Here is a 16,926-nt window from a genome sequence, read left to right as displayed (position 1 = left end):
GCGTGTTGAACCACCGCTTCTATTTTCCATTTCCTTGCCTCTTATTGTCCTAGTTCTCCTCCTAGCTTGCAATTTACCAGGGATTGATAAATCAGATAATTAAACTTATTAGAACTGTGCCGAAAATAAAAATGAATAGCTGCAAGGCACATCTGATTGTGTTTGCATGTAAGAAATGTGCCAGCCTTTTGCTAGTCTCTGGGGTAATAACTGTGAACAAGATGCAATCCTAGAGTTTATGGACTTTATGAAATCAATTTTGGCTGCCAGCTCAATGATCTTTTTTACTTGCTTCTTGGTTTTGTTAAAAATCCAGATAGCTGAGGTTGCCAGATGTGACTTGTGAATATATGGTGTTAAGAGCACCCAGTTAGCTCCTCCCCTTCAATTTCCCAAATTACCACCCAGCATATAAACTATTAGGTGACATGACCATAAAGTATTATGTCTTGGATTTAATATAACTTGGTTTTTAAAAAATTCATTAGATTAATTTCTTATTCTGGCAACGAATTCATAGTCCTCTTTCCCAAATTGGGTATTTGACCTAGTACTGAAACGACTTTCATAAATACTGCCAATAAGGCTTTCTTAAGGCTTTCATGCAAGACAAATATTCCCAGAGTAGATCAAAAAGGCAATTCTGCTAATACAAAGATCTTTCTAGATGCTGTCATTTACTTAAAATGCTCTCAGTATGTGAAGTATTAATTTATAATAATTATTGATTTTTATGAATTCGGCCTTTAAAAATTCTTTAGGTAATGGAAAGAAATTTTGGTAAAACAGTAATTTTAATAAAATCACATCCAAGAAAAGAAAACCTCATTCTACAAGTCATTTTGACCTGATCTATTTGCCTAATGTACACTTGAGACCTTTCTGGGGAAAGGAGAAGTGTATTTGTAGAAGAGTTTAATAGTCACGGAAGCAATGAAGATTTTTAAAGACAAAGTTTCTTTGACCATTGAAATCTCAATGGAAAGGTTCATGTAGATTTTTTAAATGCTGTTAATCTTCAATTTTCTGTTAGTTCAGAAATTTTTCAAATACAGTTTTCAGTGTGAGGGCTGAAAAGCCAAGATGTACATTTATAATAAAGTACTAAACAAACACCTCTTCAAAACCAATGTGTCAAAAATTCTCTTTGGAAGAATCAGCATTTAGAAGCACATCCTTATGTGACATCTTATCTATTATATACCTTTTAGATCTATAGTCAAACTGTTTGAAATATATTACATGAATCTGAAAAGAAACTTGAAGCTACTCTATACTAGTTTCAAAAATAAGATATGGTAATTATTGATGCAGAAAGTTATGTACCAGGGTAAAAGATCAGGAGATAGGTAGGAGAGAGCTGAGCCCAAGACAATGTAACATTATCTATCTAAATAAACAGAGATAAAAGGCTATAATCCTAAAAATATCTGAGTCTCATAATAATTCCTCCTAAAAAAACGCAAGAAACTTCAGATGGTGTGTTTTACACTGTATGTAAATATGTTCTTGATGCCTAAGATGTAGCTTCTAATCAGGTTCCTTCTAAAAATACTCAAATGTATATTTTTCTTCATTGAAATGAAAAACTATCACTCAAAGAAATAAGAGTAACAGGACTTAACAGCCCTCAGTCCCCAGATGAAAAAACGAGAGACCCCAGTTGAGTAGCTTGACCAAGTCACATGGTAGCTAGTAGAGCTGGGAGCTCTGATGAGTAACTGGCAGTCACGTGGCTTAACTGGGTAATCCAGAGGAAAGCGACTAGCAAGGCTGCTAAATTTTTGTGTGTGATATACTAAGGTGGACTGGGAAGCTATCTGGAAATTGGAAGGTTCAAGAATTTTAAGGTGATCTGAGAGAAAGATTAGGGCTTCCCTGGTGGCACAGTGGTTGAGAGTCCGCCTGCCGATGCAGGGGACACGGGTTCGTGCCCCGGTCCGGGAAGATCCCACATGCCGCGGAGCGGCTGGGCCCGTGAGCCATGGCCGCTGAGCCTGCATGTCCAGAGCCTGTGCTCTGCAATGGGAGAGGCCACAACAGTGAGAGGCCCGCGTACCGCAAAAAAAAAAAAAAAAAAAAATTACACACAATCCTATTTTGGCTCGGATCAATAGGTCAGTTTGTGTGGCTGAAATGTACAGATACTAAATATCAGCCTCAATTTAGGACCTGAGAAAAGTGTACAGAGATATTCTGTCACTTTTACTATGAAATAAATATTCTAGATCACTGGTTTCCTAATTGCCTAAACATTAGATTCAGCTGGGGAGTTTACACACACACACACACACACACACACACACGTGCGTGCCACACACGTCTCATCCCAGACCTGATTCTTACTCTGTAGCCACTCCAACATCAGTAGGGACCTATGTATGGGACCACTCTTCCAGACAGTAATACACAGAACATTCTGGAAATAAATAATTCTACTTCTAAGCATTTCTTAAGTTTTTCCTTTTGGAAGAAATTGCCATTATGTAGTATACAAAATCTAGACTTTAGCCAATGGGAAAGAAATGTGAGCAAATTTCCTTAAGAAATAAAAGAATCTTTATTGTTTGTTTTAGAAGCAATATGTTGAGCAAATGGACAGGCAAATATCTGAAGAGAAATACCATACATCAACTAGTGGTTTAAACATCTGAGGAAAAAACATGGAAAGTATTTACATGGACCAGTTTCTTTATACAAATGCTAACCCATGAAAAACACCCAGAAACCAAATAGAGTGTTAGATCATCAAGGTGTAAATCCGTTAAAGCAAAACTACAAAAGGTACAAAGAACACATGGCTATAGGAAATGATAGTGTAAATGATAGCATATAAACTGGCCCATGTAAAATACAAAAATATTCAATTAAGTCAGATTTTCTATAAAACAGTACTAATTAGAGGTATTTTAATATAAATCAGATATATAATCTAAAGGTAGAAACTTTTAGAAACATTAACAGCATTAAGCCAGTGTGCCACCCACTTGTGCTTCCAATTTTTATTTTTTAAAAAAGCTGCTTTGTTTTGACTCATGAGAAATATCTAAGGCTCACATTCTTGCATGCATTATCCATTCTTACAACGTTAACAATCTTACACTAAAACACTATTTAAATAAAAAATATTTTTTTAAAAATCAGATTTATATTTAGCCTTTAAAAAGTGCCTTAAGCTGGCAATGCAGCTCAATGTAGCTTTTAGAGAGGGGCTTAGTCAGGAATCTTATTCTGAGCCAGTAAGATTTTCAGGCTACTCTAAACAGAGAGCAAATTTAGGTGGGAGAAAATATTTATCATGCCAATATAACTCGAAAGGTAGTTATAGACATACACATGCTAACATGCAATTGCCTCTGTGTGTCACTAGACTACCAAATTTATTCAACGCAAACAACATTTTGGAACCCAGATATCTCATTTTCTAGTGAATGGGAGGCACACATAATCTCCCATCCCCCAAAACACGGAACCTGCCATATATTGCTGCATGTTAACAATTTTTTAATATTTGCTCAGCCATCTCAATACCAAAAAAAAAAGGAAGAAAGACAGAAGCAGCAAGAAATACTTGATGTGCTAACTATCAAGCAGAAATGTTTTGCTTTCTCATATAAACATTAGGTGGTGCAGGTTAAATGGACAATTGGTGCAACTCCCCAGAGCACAGAACTGAACACAAAGTACATGAATTAATGATGATGCTACCATAATGAACAATAATAATGTAAGTTTTGATTAGCACAGAACTATTTAAATGTGAAAGCCAAATTAGTAAATGTTGTAGCAATCAACACAAGCTGGAAACAAAGAACAGCTTTTTCATGAACAAAGAGAAGGCCAAGACTTTTGGGTTAGGTGCAAGTTCTTTATCTAGGTTCTAGGACATACTGGCATTTCTTCTTTAAGGAAAAGAAAAGAAGAGAATAAAACAAACCATCACCAACAAGGATACTAGAAAGCTAAAGAGAAATCTACATTAATTTTAGCACTGCATGTAGAAGCCAATTTATGGGTACAAGGGACTAACACCTCAAATTGGCACTACCTAGCAATTATCTCTAAAACATCTAGAAAATGGATTGAAATGCCCAGTTGGAATAGTCTTGTGTCTTACAATTTAAAAGACGGAAATATCCAGTTTTTTTCTTAAAAAGATTAAACAATAAGATTAACACCTATTCCAAAATTTTAAAGCTTTTGTATCTTTTGTCACTACAGCCACATTAAATACAAATGGATTCAAAAGGCATTAGAAAAGCATGCATTGCTAAGAACATAATAATACTAGACCCTGTTCAAATCTATTGGCATATCTCTCATAGTCAAATACACAGCAATGCCAAAGCAGCTAAGTTAACCTGCAAACAAAATCACCAAAAAATGCAAAGGAGCAAGTACAAATCCACCGTAGAGTGTGTTGTCTCAAATCGACTACATGTGGAGGTGCGGTTAACCCTTTCCTAAGCTGTATATTTCTAGTCAGAATGTTTAAAGTGAGAACAATGCAATACTAATTCAAGACAATAAAATAGAATCTATAATCCACGTGATTTTGCACATGTTTTTTGTTGTAGAAATAACTTTTAAATTCCTTAGTTGGGAAAACCAAAATCATGTGACTAATTTATAGTTTATAGTTTTAGGGGTATTTTTATCTATTTAAGTTCAAAATCCTCTGTACCACCTGTTGTTAAGATCAGAACTGCAACTATATATACCTTAAATCGAATAGTATTGCATGTTGGATCTTGGATCTTGTACTTGCTTTATTGTTTTGTAACAGAGTCACGTGTGGATTAGTGTTACAGAGTCTGATATCCAGCATAACTTTTTCTTCTGCCAATTAGGTAAGCAATCACTATAACGATAATCAAGCCTGAAAGACCAGCACCAACTATAATTGGTATTAGAATGGTGTCATCATCCAGCGAACACTCTTGGGCTGTAGGTGAGAAAAAGTGTGTAACAAATAATGAGTATAATAAAAAAAATGATGTCCAAAAGTAAAAGATGTTGATTCAAAATTCAGAAATGCTCTTATAAGATCAACTTTAAGTAATTAAGACAGGTATATTTTAGTGATAAAGCTACATAAAATTATGCAGTGTCCTAGAATTAAAATCCTAAACCTTATTTGTCCTTTCATTCATGTATGTGTATATATATAGATATATATGAATATACACTCATTTATATCTGAGTAAAACACACACATGTGTCTGTATTTCTTTGTATATATTCCAAGTGCTTTCCAAAATAGGAGTATTACTTTATCAGAAACGAAGAGAGCTAATCTAGCCAGATAGCTACATAGCAGGATTAGACTCTTAGTGGTAGAGTGAATGTCTTTTGGGAAACTCGGAGCAGATCAGGAAGGTTTAACTGTGGGATTAGAACAGCCATGCTGGCTCTGGAATCCTTTAGAGCAAAGATCGGGCAAACTATAGCCCGTGAGCCAAATCTGGCCCAAGGGCTAAAAATGCCTTTTGAACATTTCTAAATGATTGGAAAAAAACCAAAAGAAGATGATTTTGTGATTCATGAGAATTATATGAAATTCAAGTTTCAGTATCCACAAGCTTTACTGGAACACAGCCTCACTCATTTGTTTATTGCCTGTGGCTGTTTTCATGCTACAACAGCAGAGCTGAATAGTTGTGACAGAGACCACATGGCCTCCAAACTCTAACACTTACTGTCTGAGCCTTTACAGAAAAAGTTTGCAGATTCCCGACTTCAAGTATATGCTTTTAGTGGCTGCAAAAGTCAAGAAACTGGGACCTCTTACTAATTTGAGTGTGTTTACCACATTTATCAATCTGGTCAGGGCTGGCAGCCCACAGGGGCTATTTTCCCCATTTCTAGACAGTAGTCTGATCCAGTAAAATCCAATCAACACTCTTACCTTACTGAAAGTCTATTTCCTCTCCTAAACAGTGAATTATTACCAGTGTGTTGTATTTATAGGTACCCACAGTCAAGAACCTAGCTCCACAAATAGATTACGCATTCATTATCAGTACTAAATGTTGTATACTCCTTTGGGTGACATTTCTAATTCTATGTACATAAAAACCAAAGTTTCAAATTAGAGAAAAACCACAGCTCATGTCTATTACAGCTGACTAGATAAACAGGCTTGAGCGGATTTTACACTGCAAATGATTTTAAGTTCTAAACAGAAATTTGGACCTAAAATTAAGGTAATAATGTAGGGGAGCTCAATAAAGACTCAAAAGTAAAACTATTAATGGATCAAAATAATTGAAGTTCGTAAGCAAAACTGACAAAGGGGGAAATGAATTCTTGAAAGTACTTTTAAATTGTGATTAACCCTTCTAATCACAAGAATGGTAGGGTGAAGAGCCCAATTTATTCTGGCCTAACCAAGTCAGGCTAGGTGTTCAGCACTACTGCAAAACTGCTGAGCAGCTCACAGCACATTCACTTTAAACACAGCTTCCACATTTCCTTCTAAACCATAGAATTAATTGTTAAAAAGGATGTGGATGACTGGGATGGCTCTGCTGGGCAGAACTGTGATCCACAAACCATCAATTTTAAGTAATTGGTTTTAAAGGACGAGTCAATTAAGGAATTTTATGTACTTTTTCCTCTTCAAGCAAATTTTAATCTTGTAATGCCAAATGCATCTTTCATATTCATATAAACACACTGTAATAAGCCCTTCACAAAGCTTTCACTAAAAATCTGATAAATACCACCATTAGCCCTGAGTAGACCTTCAAAAAGCCTCATTCACACTAGCACATGCTTTTAAAACTCTCCAGATCTTTCTGTAAAACTCTCCAGATCTTTCTGGCTGGCCAAAACATAGGTCATGATATCTGAGGCTTTCCTACTGCAATCTTTTGTCTTAACAAAATGAGACCAAACTGCTTTAATTCTGGTATGAAAATGTTTCCAGCGAGAAGATGGCCCCAAGAAGGCAGAGACAAAATGCTCAAAAACTGCTGCTCCCTAGTGCCACCCTTCCCACAAACTACAACCCATGGAGAAATGTCTGCACCTTAAGTAAAGCTCACTTAAATCTCCTATCAGTTTTAGCTTTAAGAACTTCGTTGCAAATGGTTTTGAGATCACAAAACAAATCTAATTTGAGCAAAATGATGAGCTAAATATAGTTACACAACTTGCTCAAGGCTATGAGAACTCTACAACAGAGTCGAGAGGTGAATTCATATTCCTGTATTTCAGTGCTTATATTCCCATGACTGAAAGGAAAAGCCACCCAGCAGTCAACCTAAGACCATAAATTATTAATAAAACTTGCTTGATTCTTACCTGTAGAATACTTTCCTTCCATCACATTGAAAGGCTGAACCCTTAGATCAAAGGTATTTATCTGAAATGCTCCAGACACTGAAACAGTCTGCTCTTTGTTGCACATATAAGAACTTCCCAGGGGGGCATCCCAGTAGCTGAGATTGTTATTTGCAATGCTAAAAACTTTAAGGGAAAAAAAAAACATGTTAGTAACTTCTTATCCCATCAACAACAACAAAAAAAAATGGGACAGTCCCCAGGATTTTTCTGTGAAATATGGGGGCTTAGGGTACAGGGTCTGCCCACAAAAAGCCATTCTTAAGATCACTAGGTTCCGTATCTTTCTATAGATGTTTCTACAGTCTAAAACTCACTCACATTGTTAACTATTATCTGTCATGCTTTGAAAATATGGGATACTGCAAAAGATATAACACTCTAGTTCTAAGTTGCTGATTTTAAGTTATGGTCAAAGTACAATTTTGACATAGAATCTTCTGGTCCATTAAATAAGGCACTATTTGGTAACAAGATAATTACAGTTTCTATTCTTTCAGTGTAACCCATACTCTTTTTCCCAGAGGCCAATGTTTTGCTTACCAGAGCCGTTAACCAAATACATGCTGACATTCACCTCCTTTAGATAGAATCGGTTTTCATTTTTCTGTGTGAAAAAGAGCTTCCAGTTAATCAATGCATCACAACTGTCTACAGGTACAGTTAATGTCTACAGAAAGAAAGCAATCTAATACTATTTCCCAGAAGATAAAACCATGGATTAGACCTGGACCAGTAGAATAAACTGCAACCAAGTAAAGGGACTCAAAATGTGACAGAAACCCTTTCCCTCTTCATTTTGTTTCCAACTTTTGGACCAGAGGTGTGCTCATATGGTTCTTAGACACTCAGCAATTCACTCCCTCCATTCCATTCTTTCTATCACTTTCTGAGCCCTCACCACCTCTAGCCTGGATCACAACGGCCTCTTAACGGGGCTCCTTGCCTTTCAGCCTCTCAAGCTCTAACCTTTCCTTCGCTGCTATTTTCTTTCTGAAGCACTCATCTGATTAGCCAGTCATTCTAATTATTTCAGTGCTTTTAGTATGTACAAGGTAACATATCTAAGTGTTCCAGGGAGCCATCAAAATGGACCAGATATGGTTCCTGCCCCCACCGCGTTTGCAATCTGCCAGGTAAGAGAAGATAGGTATAAATAAATAACCATATTACAAAAAAGTGATAGGTTATGAAAATTAAAAGACGAGAAGTTACTTCCAACTAAGGGAGGAGCAAAGATAACACAAGCTTAGGGATGGGCCATTTGAATTGGGTAGGATTCAATTAGGAAACAAGCAGAAACGAGTATTCGAGAAAGCAACCACATGAGTAAAGGTAGTCAGAAAATGAGCATAATCACAAGCACACGAGCATTTGAGAACTTACAAAGTGACAAGCACTGTTCTTAAAACTTTACATATGAGGCTTCACGGAATGGAAGAATTACAACACCCCATTTTGTAACTGAATTATGGAGGGTGTTGAGTAACTTCCACAAGGCTACACAGTAGTCGGTGAGCTGGGATTTGGCACCAGGAAGTCTGGCTGCAGAGCCTGGGATGTGCACAGGGAACAGGGTAAGGGAAGCATGAAATTCATATAAAGGGAAAGAAGGAATCATAAAGCTGGATATGCAGGTTACATTGCATGGCAGGGAGGGGAGGCGTGAGCTACCCTGGCATGGAATTTAGATGTTTTCTTGTCGGCAAATCAGAACCACTGCAGGTTTCTGAGGAAGAGCTGAGCTTCAGGAAGATGAAGCTGATGCCAAAGTACATTGGGGGAGGGGAGGAAGAGATGGGACTAGTTAGGAGGCTGTGTGAAACATCCAGGTAAGAGGTAATGCAGGCCTGAATCAGTAGGGAATGAAAACCAGGGGACAGACTAAGAGAATTTCAGGAGGAAGCATAAAGAGGACCTGAACAACCTTATCGCATCTCTCCTTGGCTTGGCATTCAAGGCTCTCTACAATTAGTCCCAAGTACTCTTCCAAACTTATCATTCACTAAACATGCTACATGTCTCATTCTCCACCTGGTCTTGATTGTGTTCCTTTATCCAGGGGTAGCTTGTACTTTTTCACTTACTCCCCACCTTCTCCCCCATGTGTACAAATCTGACCCATCCTTGAAGGTCCAGCTTAAATGCCATCTCCTCTGTTAAACCCTCCTGACTCTACTCTAGCTAGAATTAATGGCTCATTCTTCTACACTCTTATAGCACTTTGTATCTTCCTCTGGTCTAGCACTCATCCCACAGCACTCTACTTGCCCAAAGAATCAATTCCAAAAGCCAGCATGACATTCAAGGCCTTCCATAAAAATGGTAATTATTAGTACATTGCTATCTTTACCACTAATCCATGGGCATCTGAAGAATACAGGCCTTCCTCTTTGTATCCCACCATAACATCCTGCATATACACCAAATTCAATAAATTATCCTTAGAAGTAAGTGTCATGATAGGATTGAAGGTGAGATGGGCCCCACTGAACTCTGGTGACACTGCAGATGTTTCTTGATTTTTCAAAGTGCCTATATCATGGTTAAAATGTCACTATTTTGAATTACATTTTAGAATAGTCTGCTGGGCAATTAAATATTGTAAGCATTAAATATTACATGCTTCCCCATGAGAGTCAGAAGAAACCATGTTCCTGTTAGGATCTTACCTCAGCTAGAAAGATCAAGCTCAATCACTCAAAAGGGAGTGAATCTAAAATATTACTTTCTTCATTCTTATTGACTATAATATAATCTCTGTGAGGTAACTTGGGAAGCCTGCTCTTATCACACGGAAGATGACAAGCTTAACTAGACATTCTTAATAGTAATTCACTGGTCATATATGTACTACAACGGAGTAATTATTTGAATGCTGGAAAAGGGAAGGTTTTTATAAACCTTTCTAAAATATAATCCTCAATTACTCAGCATGTATTCCATAGAGAAAAGAGGCTTTAGACTCAAAATACCAAGTTCAGACACAAAACAAAGACATACCTAACTTTTCATATATCAGACGTTGAGACTATTTCCCCATCCCTAGATAAGAGTAATCCGATTTGAAAGCAGAACTGTTTTTTAGGCCCTTATGCAATAACTTTGGTGGTCCAACATTTTCCCTCATTGATAGCCCCTCTTCCCCATTCCAATCTGCTGTAACATGTGTACATACACATACACACACACACACACACACACACACACACACACACACACACACACACACACACCCTTTGAAAAATTATGGGGATAACAACTGCTTCTGAGAAGGTGGAAATAAAGGTCCCCAATGATCAATTTATGCTACCTAGAAGCAGAACATGCATGGAAACTTCTGCTTAGGGTTCAGCCCTTGATGCGATCATGAACAACAAAAACCTGAATGCTGCCATTATAAAATATCCTGACGTAATGCACATAAAGTACTTGCACAGAGCCTTGTACATAGTGAGTACTCAATAAGTGTTAGCTATCATTATTACTGATACTATTACAAATAGTATAGCCTTGAAAAAGCCTAAAATATTATAACAGACAAACATGAGAATTTTCTAACCAATAATAGAGAAAAATATTACGGAACTTACTTTGTCTTTTATAAATAAACTTTATTGTAACATACATCTATATGGATAGATTAGACTTTTTTTTTTAATATGGGTTAATTCTTACTCCTACCCTAAGGTCTACATAAAAACAGAATAGCAGAATTCGAGTCCAGCCCACAGAACATCGAAGTGACCCTGAGGGATTAACAGGGATCAATGGACTGTATACACTTTATAATTAAGTAGTGTTGAAATGGAAAATAGAGGTAATTATCCCTCTCAACACACACACACACACACACACACACACACACACCTTTTTAGACTTTCAGATGTGCTCCCCTAATTTTTGATAAACCTGTTACTCACCACAGCAAAGACAAAGTCCAGATACTTGATGCTGCTGCTGCTCAGCCTAAGTAGAGCAGTTTGAGGATGGCAGCTGCCAGTGAAGTTGGTTGTGTTGGGATTGATGTTAATAACCGAAGCAACCTTCAGGGGAAGAAGAGGGGAGAGAGGTACAGATGAACCATAAAAAATCTACAGCAAAACCTTATACTCTAATAAGACCAAGTTCGTGGAGAACAAAAAAATCCTTTTGTCTCCTAGATATGGATACTTAAGTGTATGATACCTTACTTTCAAAGCTGGCCCAGGTCCTCAAGCTATGACTCAGAAGACTTAAAAAAAAAAAGGAAGACAACAGGAAAGCTTCCTCAAATAATGAGCCAAATGAAAACACATTTTTTAATGGAGCACAAGAGCCATCTGTCTAGCTTGTTTAAAATCCCAGGACTCTGAAAATGGGATTGGTTTGCTGGCACGCCCTCTGTAGCCCCAGTGGAGCACTGCAACCAGAAGTGCCATCGTACACCCCTACCTCTATCTACCTATCTACCTATACCATTCAAGTCATCAAATAGCTGGAGAAACAGCTGCACTGTTCCACACCTAGTGTGGTTCAGGTAAAAGTGTGAAGGAGTTATATTTTAAACTAACTGAAATAAAGATCAACTGCTCGTATTCTGATCTACTGATGGCAAAAAAAATCTACACCCCAAAGAGTCCTTTAAACTACTAGGTTTCCTGCTGGCCAATACAACACCTTGACAGTGACATTAACTCTTCACGGTTATAATAACTCAAATTAATCAAAACTCTACAAGTCAACACAAATCTCTATTTAAAACTGCATCATTCTAATAACACTACTCTTGGGGTGAAGGCTGGACCCACTACATTTGAAAGGAGATACAGAAAGAATGTATCAATAAAAACAGGCAACTATACCTTATCATGAGTAATGTTCAGCTGCAGCCCCATGGTAGCCAGAAGACATGTCCCATTGCTATTTACAACTGAATAGGATCCAACCTCTGGCTTTTCCTTTGGAGAGGGTGTTGTAGTAGGAGATGGCACAGTGGTGGGAACGATGGGCAGCACTGTGGTTAAAGTTTTATCTTTATCACACAAAAACTCTGAAACAAAGGACAAAATAAATTTTTTAATTCATAAGGCCAGGGAAGAGCAAAATATTTCTCACAATAAAAGTCCAAAAGGGTTATATTTAGGGTAGAGAATATCTTGATAGTATTATTTTAAACTAAATGAGGCAGAGGTCCTCAAACTGCTGCTTCATATGCAGACAGTCTTAAGAGTTATGACATGGCAGACAGGCTCCAGACACATACAAATGCATTATCTACTCATGCGTGGCCACACACTCATCTTTTCATACCCTTAAGTCCCTTTGTTCCCCCAAAACTTCATCTGCCTCTGAGGTGAAAATCAGAGGTTTAAGTTTGAAAACAGTTTGCCCCTACCTAGGCCTGCCCTCTTCTTTTCCACATATAACCACTATAAGGAAAAATACTGTTTTTAACTGAAAAAAGTTTAAAAATCATTGAAGGATTTAAATACAAATGAACCTTTTATTTCAACCTCTTCTTAGGCAGTGTTGGTAGTTTTCCAGAACTGGTACACGAGAAATTATTGTATTGCCAATAAAGTCACATAAAAGTTACAAAATCAATTTATAAAAGTCAAGATTAGAACACAGAAATCCCATTTCTCAGCCTTCGTCTTGGATCTTCAAAAGCTGAAGAGCTGAGGATCAAATGCTATCTGAGGATTTGTTCAAACAAAGATTAGGTTTTATCCACTGAAAACACTGCAGGTAGCACATTTTAAAAGACCATTCCACAACATGTACATCAGAAACTTAAAAGTGCAAGTTCCACAAGAATAATAATTGCTGTTATTTATAAAAACTTTACAGTGCAGTGTAAGGTGTAAGTCTTAACATATAAATGCTTTAAGATAACAACTTCAACTAAAGCTACCTGATATACTCTAATCTTAAGTTAGGACCCAAGTATAGAAATATATATATTTTAAGTGCTCACCTTTTGTGCTCACTGTGCCATTTTGGACAAAAGCTTGTACATGAACATCCCAATAGTGCTGGACAACATCATTCTTTCCTAAGGTTAATAAACTATTGCATCTAAAGATGTCATTCAATGGAACTCTGAATGCCACACGGTCAGAAACAGTAAAAACTCCTGTAAAAGAAGATTAACAATAGCTATTTCCAAGAAGGTAGGAGGAAAGTGATCATATAAATATACATTAGACTTTCATCTCTTCTGTCTGCCTGCCCCACCCCATTCCTGAAGTGACAAAAGACAAGGCCTGTTCAGGAACTGACAAATTCACTGTGGCTGAAACACAAGGAGTAAGAGGAAAGACGTGATGGGGATTAGGAAGGAAAGGTAAGTTGCAGGTGGTCACACTTTGAAGCATCTTCTATGGTCTAAGGACAGGTTGGGCTTTATTTTGTTAGCAATAGCAGGTCAGCTTCAGTTTTTAAAGCTGGGAATAACAAATGTATCACTTATTTTAAGGAACATAGCAAAACTGTAGAGGTTAGGCAGAGCAGAAAACTTTTAAGGAAAGTCATTTAAGAGGGAAACTAGTTAGAAGGCCAATGAGCTGGTTAAGGGGAAAGGCGAGGAGGAGTTGCCTAAACCAAGATAGTGAGGGGCAGTAAGAAGAGAGTAAAGAGGCCAAATTGAAGACACAGAGCTAAGGTAGAATCAACAGGACTTAGTGACGAAACAAAGAGAGATGGAATAATCAACGATTATTTTTGTGCTACTATCCCAAAGTAAGTTATAGTAACTAAAATGAGTTTTCGAAACCTTTTCCTGGATAGGATTTAAAGACTATTCCATTTCAGGAAAATTTCAGAATATGAAAGCAATAAGTTACCACCTTTCTGTGCAGAGTTATTATAATGCCTATATGGTGAAACTTCAAAAGACTATGATCACACTTATCCACCCAAATGGCTTAGCTTCTTTTGGAGAAGCAAGGAAGGAAGGTATTCAAGGCCCTTAACATAGGCTGCCTTCTGTGCCTCTCCGTCACATAGCAAGGCAGGACTTATGCTGCCTTGGCACCCCCTAACGGCCAAAGGAAAAAAAATTTTAAACCAATGAACCAGAACATTTTTCTCCAAAACTGTTTCCCACTGTTAACATCAGTGAATAGATGTATGAACTAGCTGTATGTAGATAGACCTCAAAAACAAAACGAGTGCAAAAACAAGCTGTAGACATACTGGAGTTACACTATAAAACTATGTCATTTTTAGGGCTTCCTTGGTGGCGCAGCAGTTGAGGATCTGCCTGCCAATGCAGGGGACATGGGTTCGATCCCTGGTCCGGGAGGATCCCACATGCTGCAGGGCAACTAGGCCCGTGCACCACAACTGCCGAGCTTGCGCTCTAGAGCCTGCACGCCTGGAGCCCGTGCCCTGTAACAAGGGGGCAGGGCACCTCCATGAGGAGCCCGCACACCGCAACCGGGAGTAGCCCCCTGCTCGCCGCAACTAGGGAAAGCCCGTGTACAGCAATGAAGACCCAACGTAGCCAAAAATAAATAAATTTTAAAAAATAAAAAATAAAAAAATAAAACTATGTCATTTTTAAAATGATGTATTATTTATGAACATATATTGACATATATATTAGTCAAATACAAACACGTGGAGCTTCCCTGGTGGTGCAGGGGTTACGAATCCCCCTGCCAATGCAGGGTCCCCTTCCCTGGTCCGGGAAGATCTCACATGCCTCGGAGCAACTAAGCCCGTGCGCCACAACTACTGAGCCTGCGCTCTAGAGCCTGCGAGCCACAACTACTGAAGCCCGCACACCTGGAGCCCGAGCTCCACCACCGCAATGAGAAGCCTGTGCACTGCAATGAAGAGTAGCCCCCGCTCACCACAACTAGAGAAAGCTGCACGCAGCAACAAAGACCCAATGCACCCAAAAATAAATAATACATAAATTTATTTAAAAAAAGAAAAAAACATCATCAATAGTCTACTTAAGGAAGCCATTTAAAATCTCAAATAGTTGCAAATATTACACAGAAGCTAGCAATAAAAATTGCATCTTCCCCTGTTTAAAATAAAAGGGACGAGGGAATTCCCTGATGGTCTAGTGGTTACGACTCCATGCTTTCACTGCTGAGGGCACAGGTTCAATCCCTGGTCAGGGAACTAAGATCCCACAAGCTGCACGGCATGGCCAAAAAAAATAAAATTAAAATAAATAAATAAATAAAGGGGGGAGAGACTGGCATTAACCTTTCAGAGTCCACAGTTTTTCCACCAAATCTGTCAAATTAAACCCCATCTGCTTTTACTGCCACCCCCCTTGGTCTGGCTACTCATTACATCATCACTTGATTCCTATAACAGCCTCTTAAACTGGAATCTCTGCCTGTAGTCTCCTCACTTCCAATTAATCCTGCAGAACATTCTTTATAAACTACTGTCTCTGCTTTTGTTACATCATTCTCCTGCTTAAAAACCTAAAATGGTTCCCCAGTGCCTACCCCATCAAGCTATAAATGCCTTTCCTTGGCTTCCAAGGCCCCCTATAATTTAGACTCACTGCACCTAGCCAACTTGATTTTCCTTCTACTACACACACAGCCTCTATTTTAATCAGGCAGCTCTCCAATTACTGCTGTGCATACTATGCTTCCCCCTGCTGGAAATATTCTGCTCAAAATTCTCCACTTATTCAAAATCTACCATTAGGCCGAGTTTCAGCTCAGGCCCTCCTTCTCTACACCAAGCTTTCTCACTCCTTCAATGCACGCTGACCTCTGCTCCTCATCAGGACCTCTTGTCCACAGGCATCCACTGATGGGCTCAGGGACTGTGTACCACATGCAAAGTTTACTCTGTACTTTGAGAGGGTCTAGAGCTTTCCTCACATTGTCAGAAAAGATTTATGAACCCTCCATGCCCAAAACACAAACAATAACAAATTCACAAGGATCTCAATGCTTTCCAATTTATCCATGTAACTTGGGTAAACAACTTCACTTTGTCTCTCCAACTTGTTTTTAAGCTCGGTGAAAGTTAGGGGCAAATCCTAATACTAGTTCTGAAAGACAATATATGGCAGAAAGCTAAATACCAAGATACCCAATAATAAACTTTCTTTGGTTATCCTCTCAAGCGAAGACATCAGTAAAAAGAAAACTAGGATTTAATTTCCAAGTCTCAGTTAGTGATACCTCCCAAGTTTTACACGAGCTCATTCACTTCTGGATCTTTAAAATATGATCTTTTGATATCCCATAAGTCCAAATGAATCACTCATCCCCAAGTCCAGGAAACTAAAGCCCATCTACCTGTGCTTCTGGGGTCAGGATGAAATACTATCTGTGAGAAATGCTAAGCTACTACAAACACCGTGTTAATATCCCAATCTCAGTGGAGGGGGGAGAAAGGAGAGAATTATATCCCTAACACGACTGAAATCTCTGGGGGCTTCCCTGGTGGCGCAGTGGTTGAGAGTCCGCCTGCCGATGCAAGGGACACGGGTTTGTGCCCTGGTCCGGGAAGATCCCACATGCCGCAGAGCGGCTGGGCCCATGAGCCATGGCCGCTGAGCCTGTGCATCCACAACGGGAGAGGCCACAACAGTGAGAGGCCCGCGTA

At 38.5% G+C, this 16,926-nt stretch overlaps 1 protein-coding gene across 4 annotated transcripts in view; it reads right to left on the bottom strand.

Moving 5' to 3' along the window:
- LAMP2 (lysosome associated membrane protein 2) overlaps positions 1-16,926 on the bottom strand; it is a 34,276-nt gene that overhangs the window by 4,066 nt on the left and 13,284 nt on the right. For 3 of the 4 annotated variants that reach the window (XM_089904127.1, XM_089904128.1, XM_089904129.1), the window contains exons 4-9: positions 13,307-13,465; positions 12,192-12,379; positions 11,271-11,393; positions 7,891-7,954; positions 7,315-7,473; positions 2,537-4,951 (exon numbers count right to left, since the gene is read on the bottom strand). In XM_089904127.1, coding sequence (XP_089760253.1) covers positions 4,806-4,951; positions 7,315-7,473; positions 7,891-7,954; positions 11,271-11,393; positions 12,192-12,379; positions 13,307-13,465 — 839 coding nt within the window. In that variant the 3' untranslated portion in view covers positions 2,537-4,805. Of the gene's footprint in view, positions 1-2,536; positions 4,952-7,308; positions 7,474-7,890; positions 7,955-11,270; positions 11,394-12,191; positions 12,380-13,306; positions 13,466-16,926 lie in introns of those variants that run through there. The other variant, XM_022561848.2, reaches the window with a different exon arrangement.

This window comes from Delphinapterus leucas, chromosome X (assembly GCF_059928025.1).
Source record: "Delphinapterus leucas isolate spDelLeu-1000000601 "Yukka" chromosome X, BTC_Dleu_Yukka2, whole genome shotgun sequence".
Lineage (NCBI taxonomy): Eukaryota > Metazoa > Chordata > Mammalia > Artiodactyla > Monodontidae > Delphinapterus > Delphinapterus leucas.
Note: the sequence above shows the minus strand (reverse complement) of the source record. Positions and strands in the feature narration are given on the sequence as shown.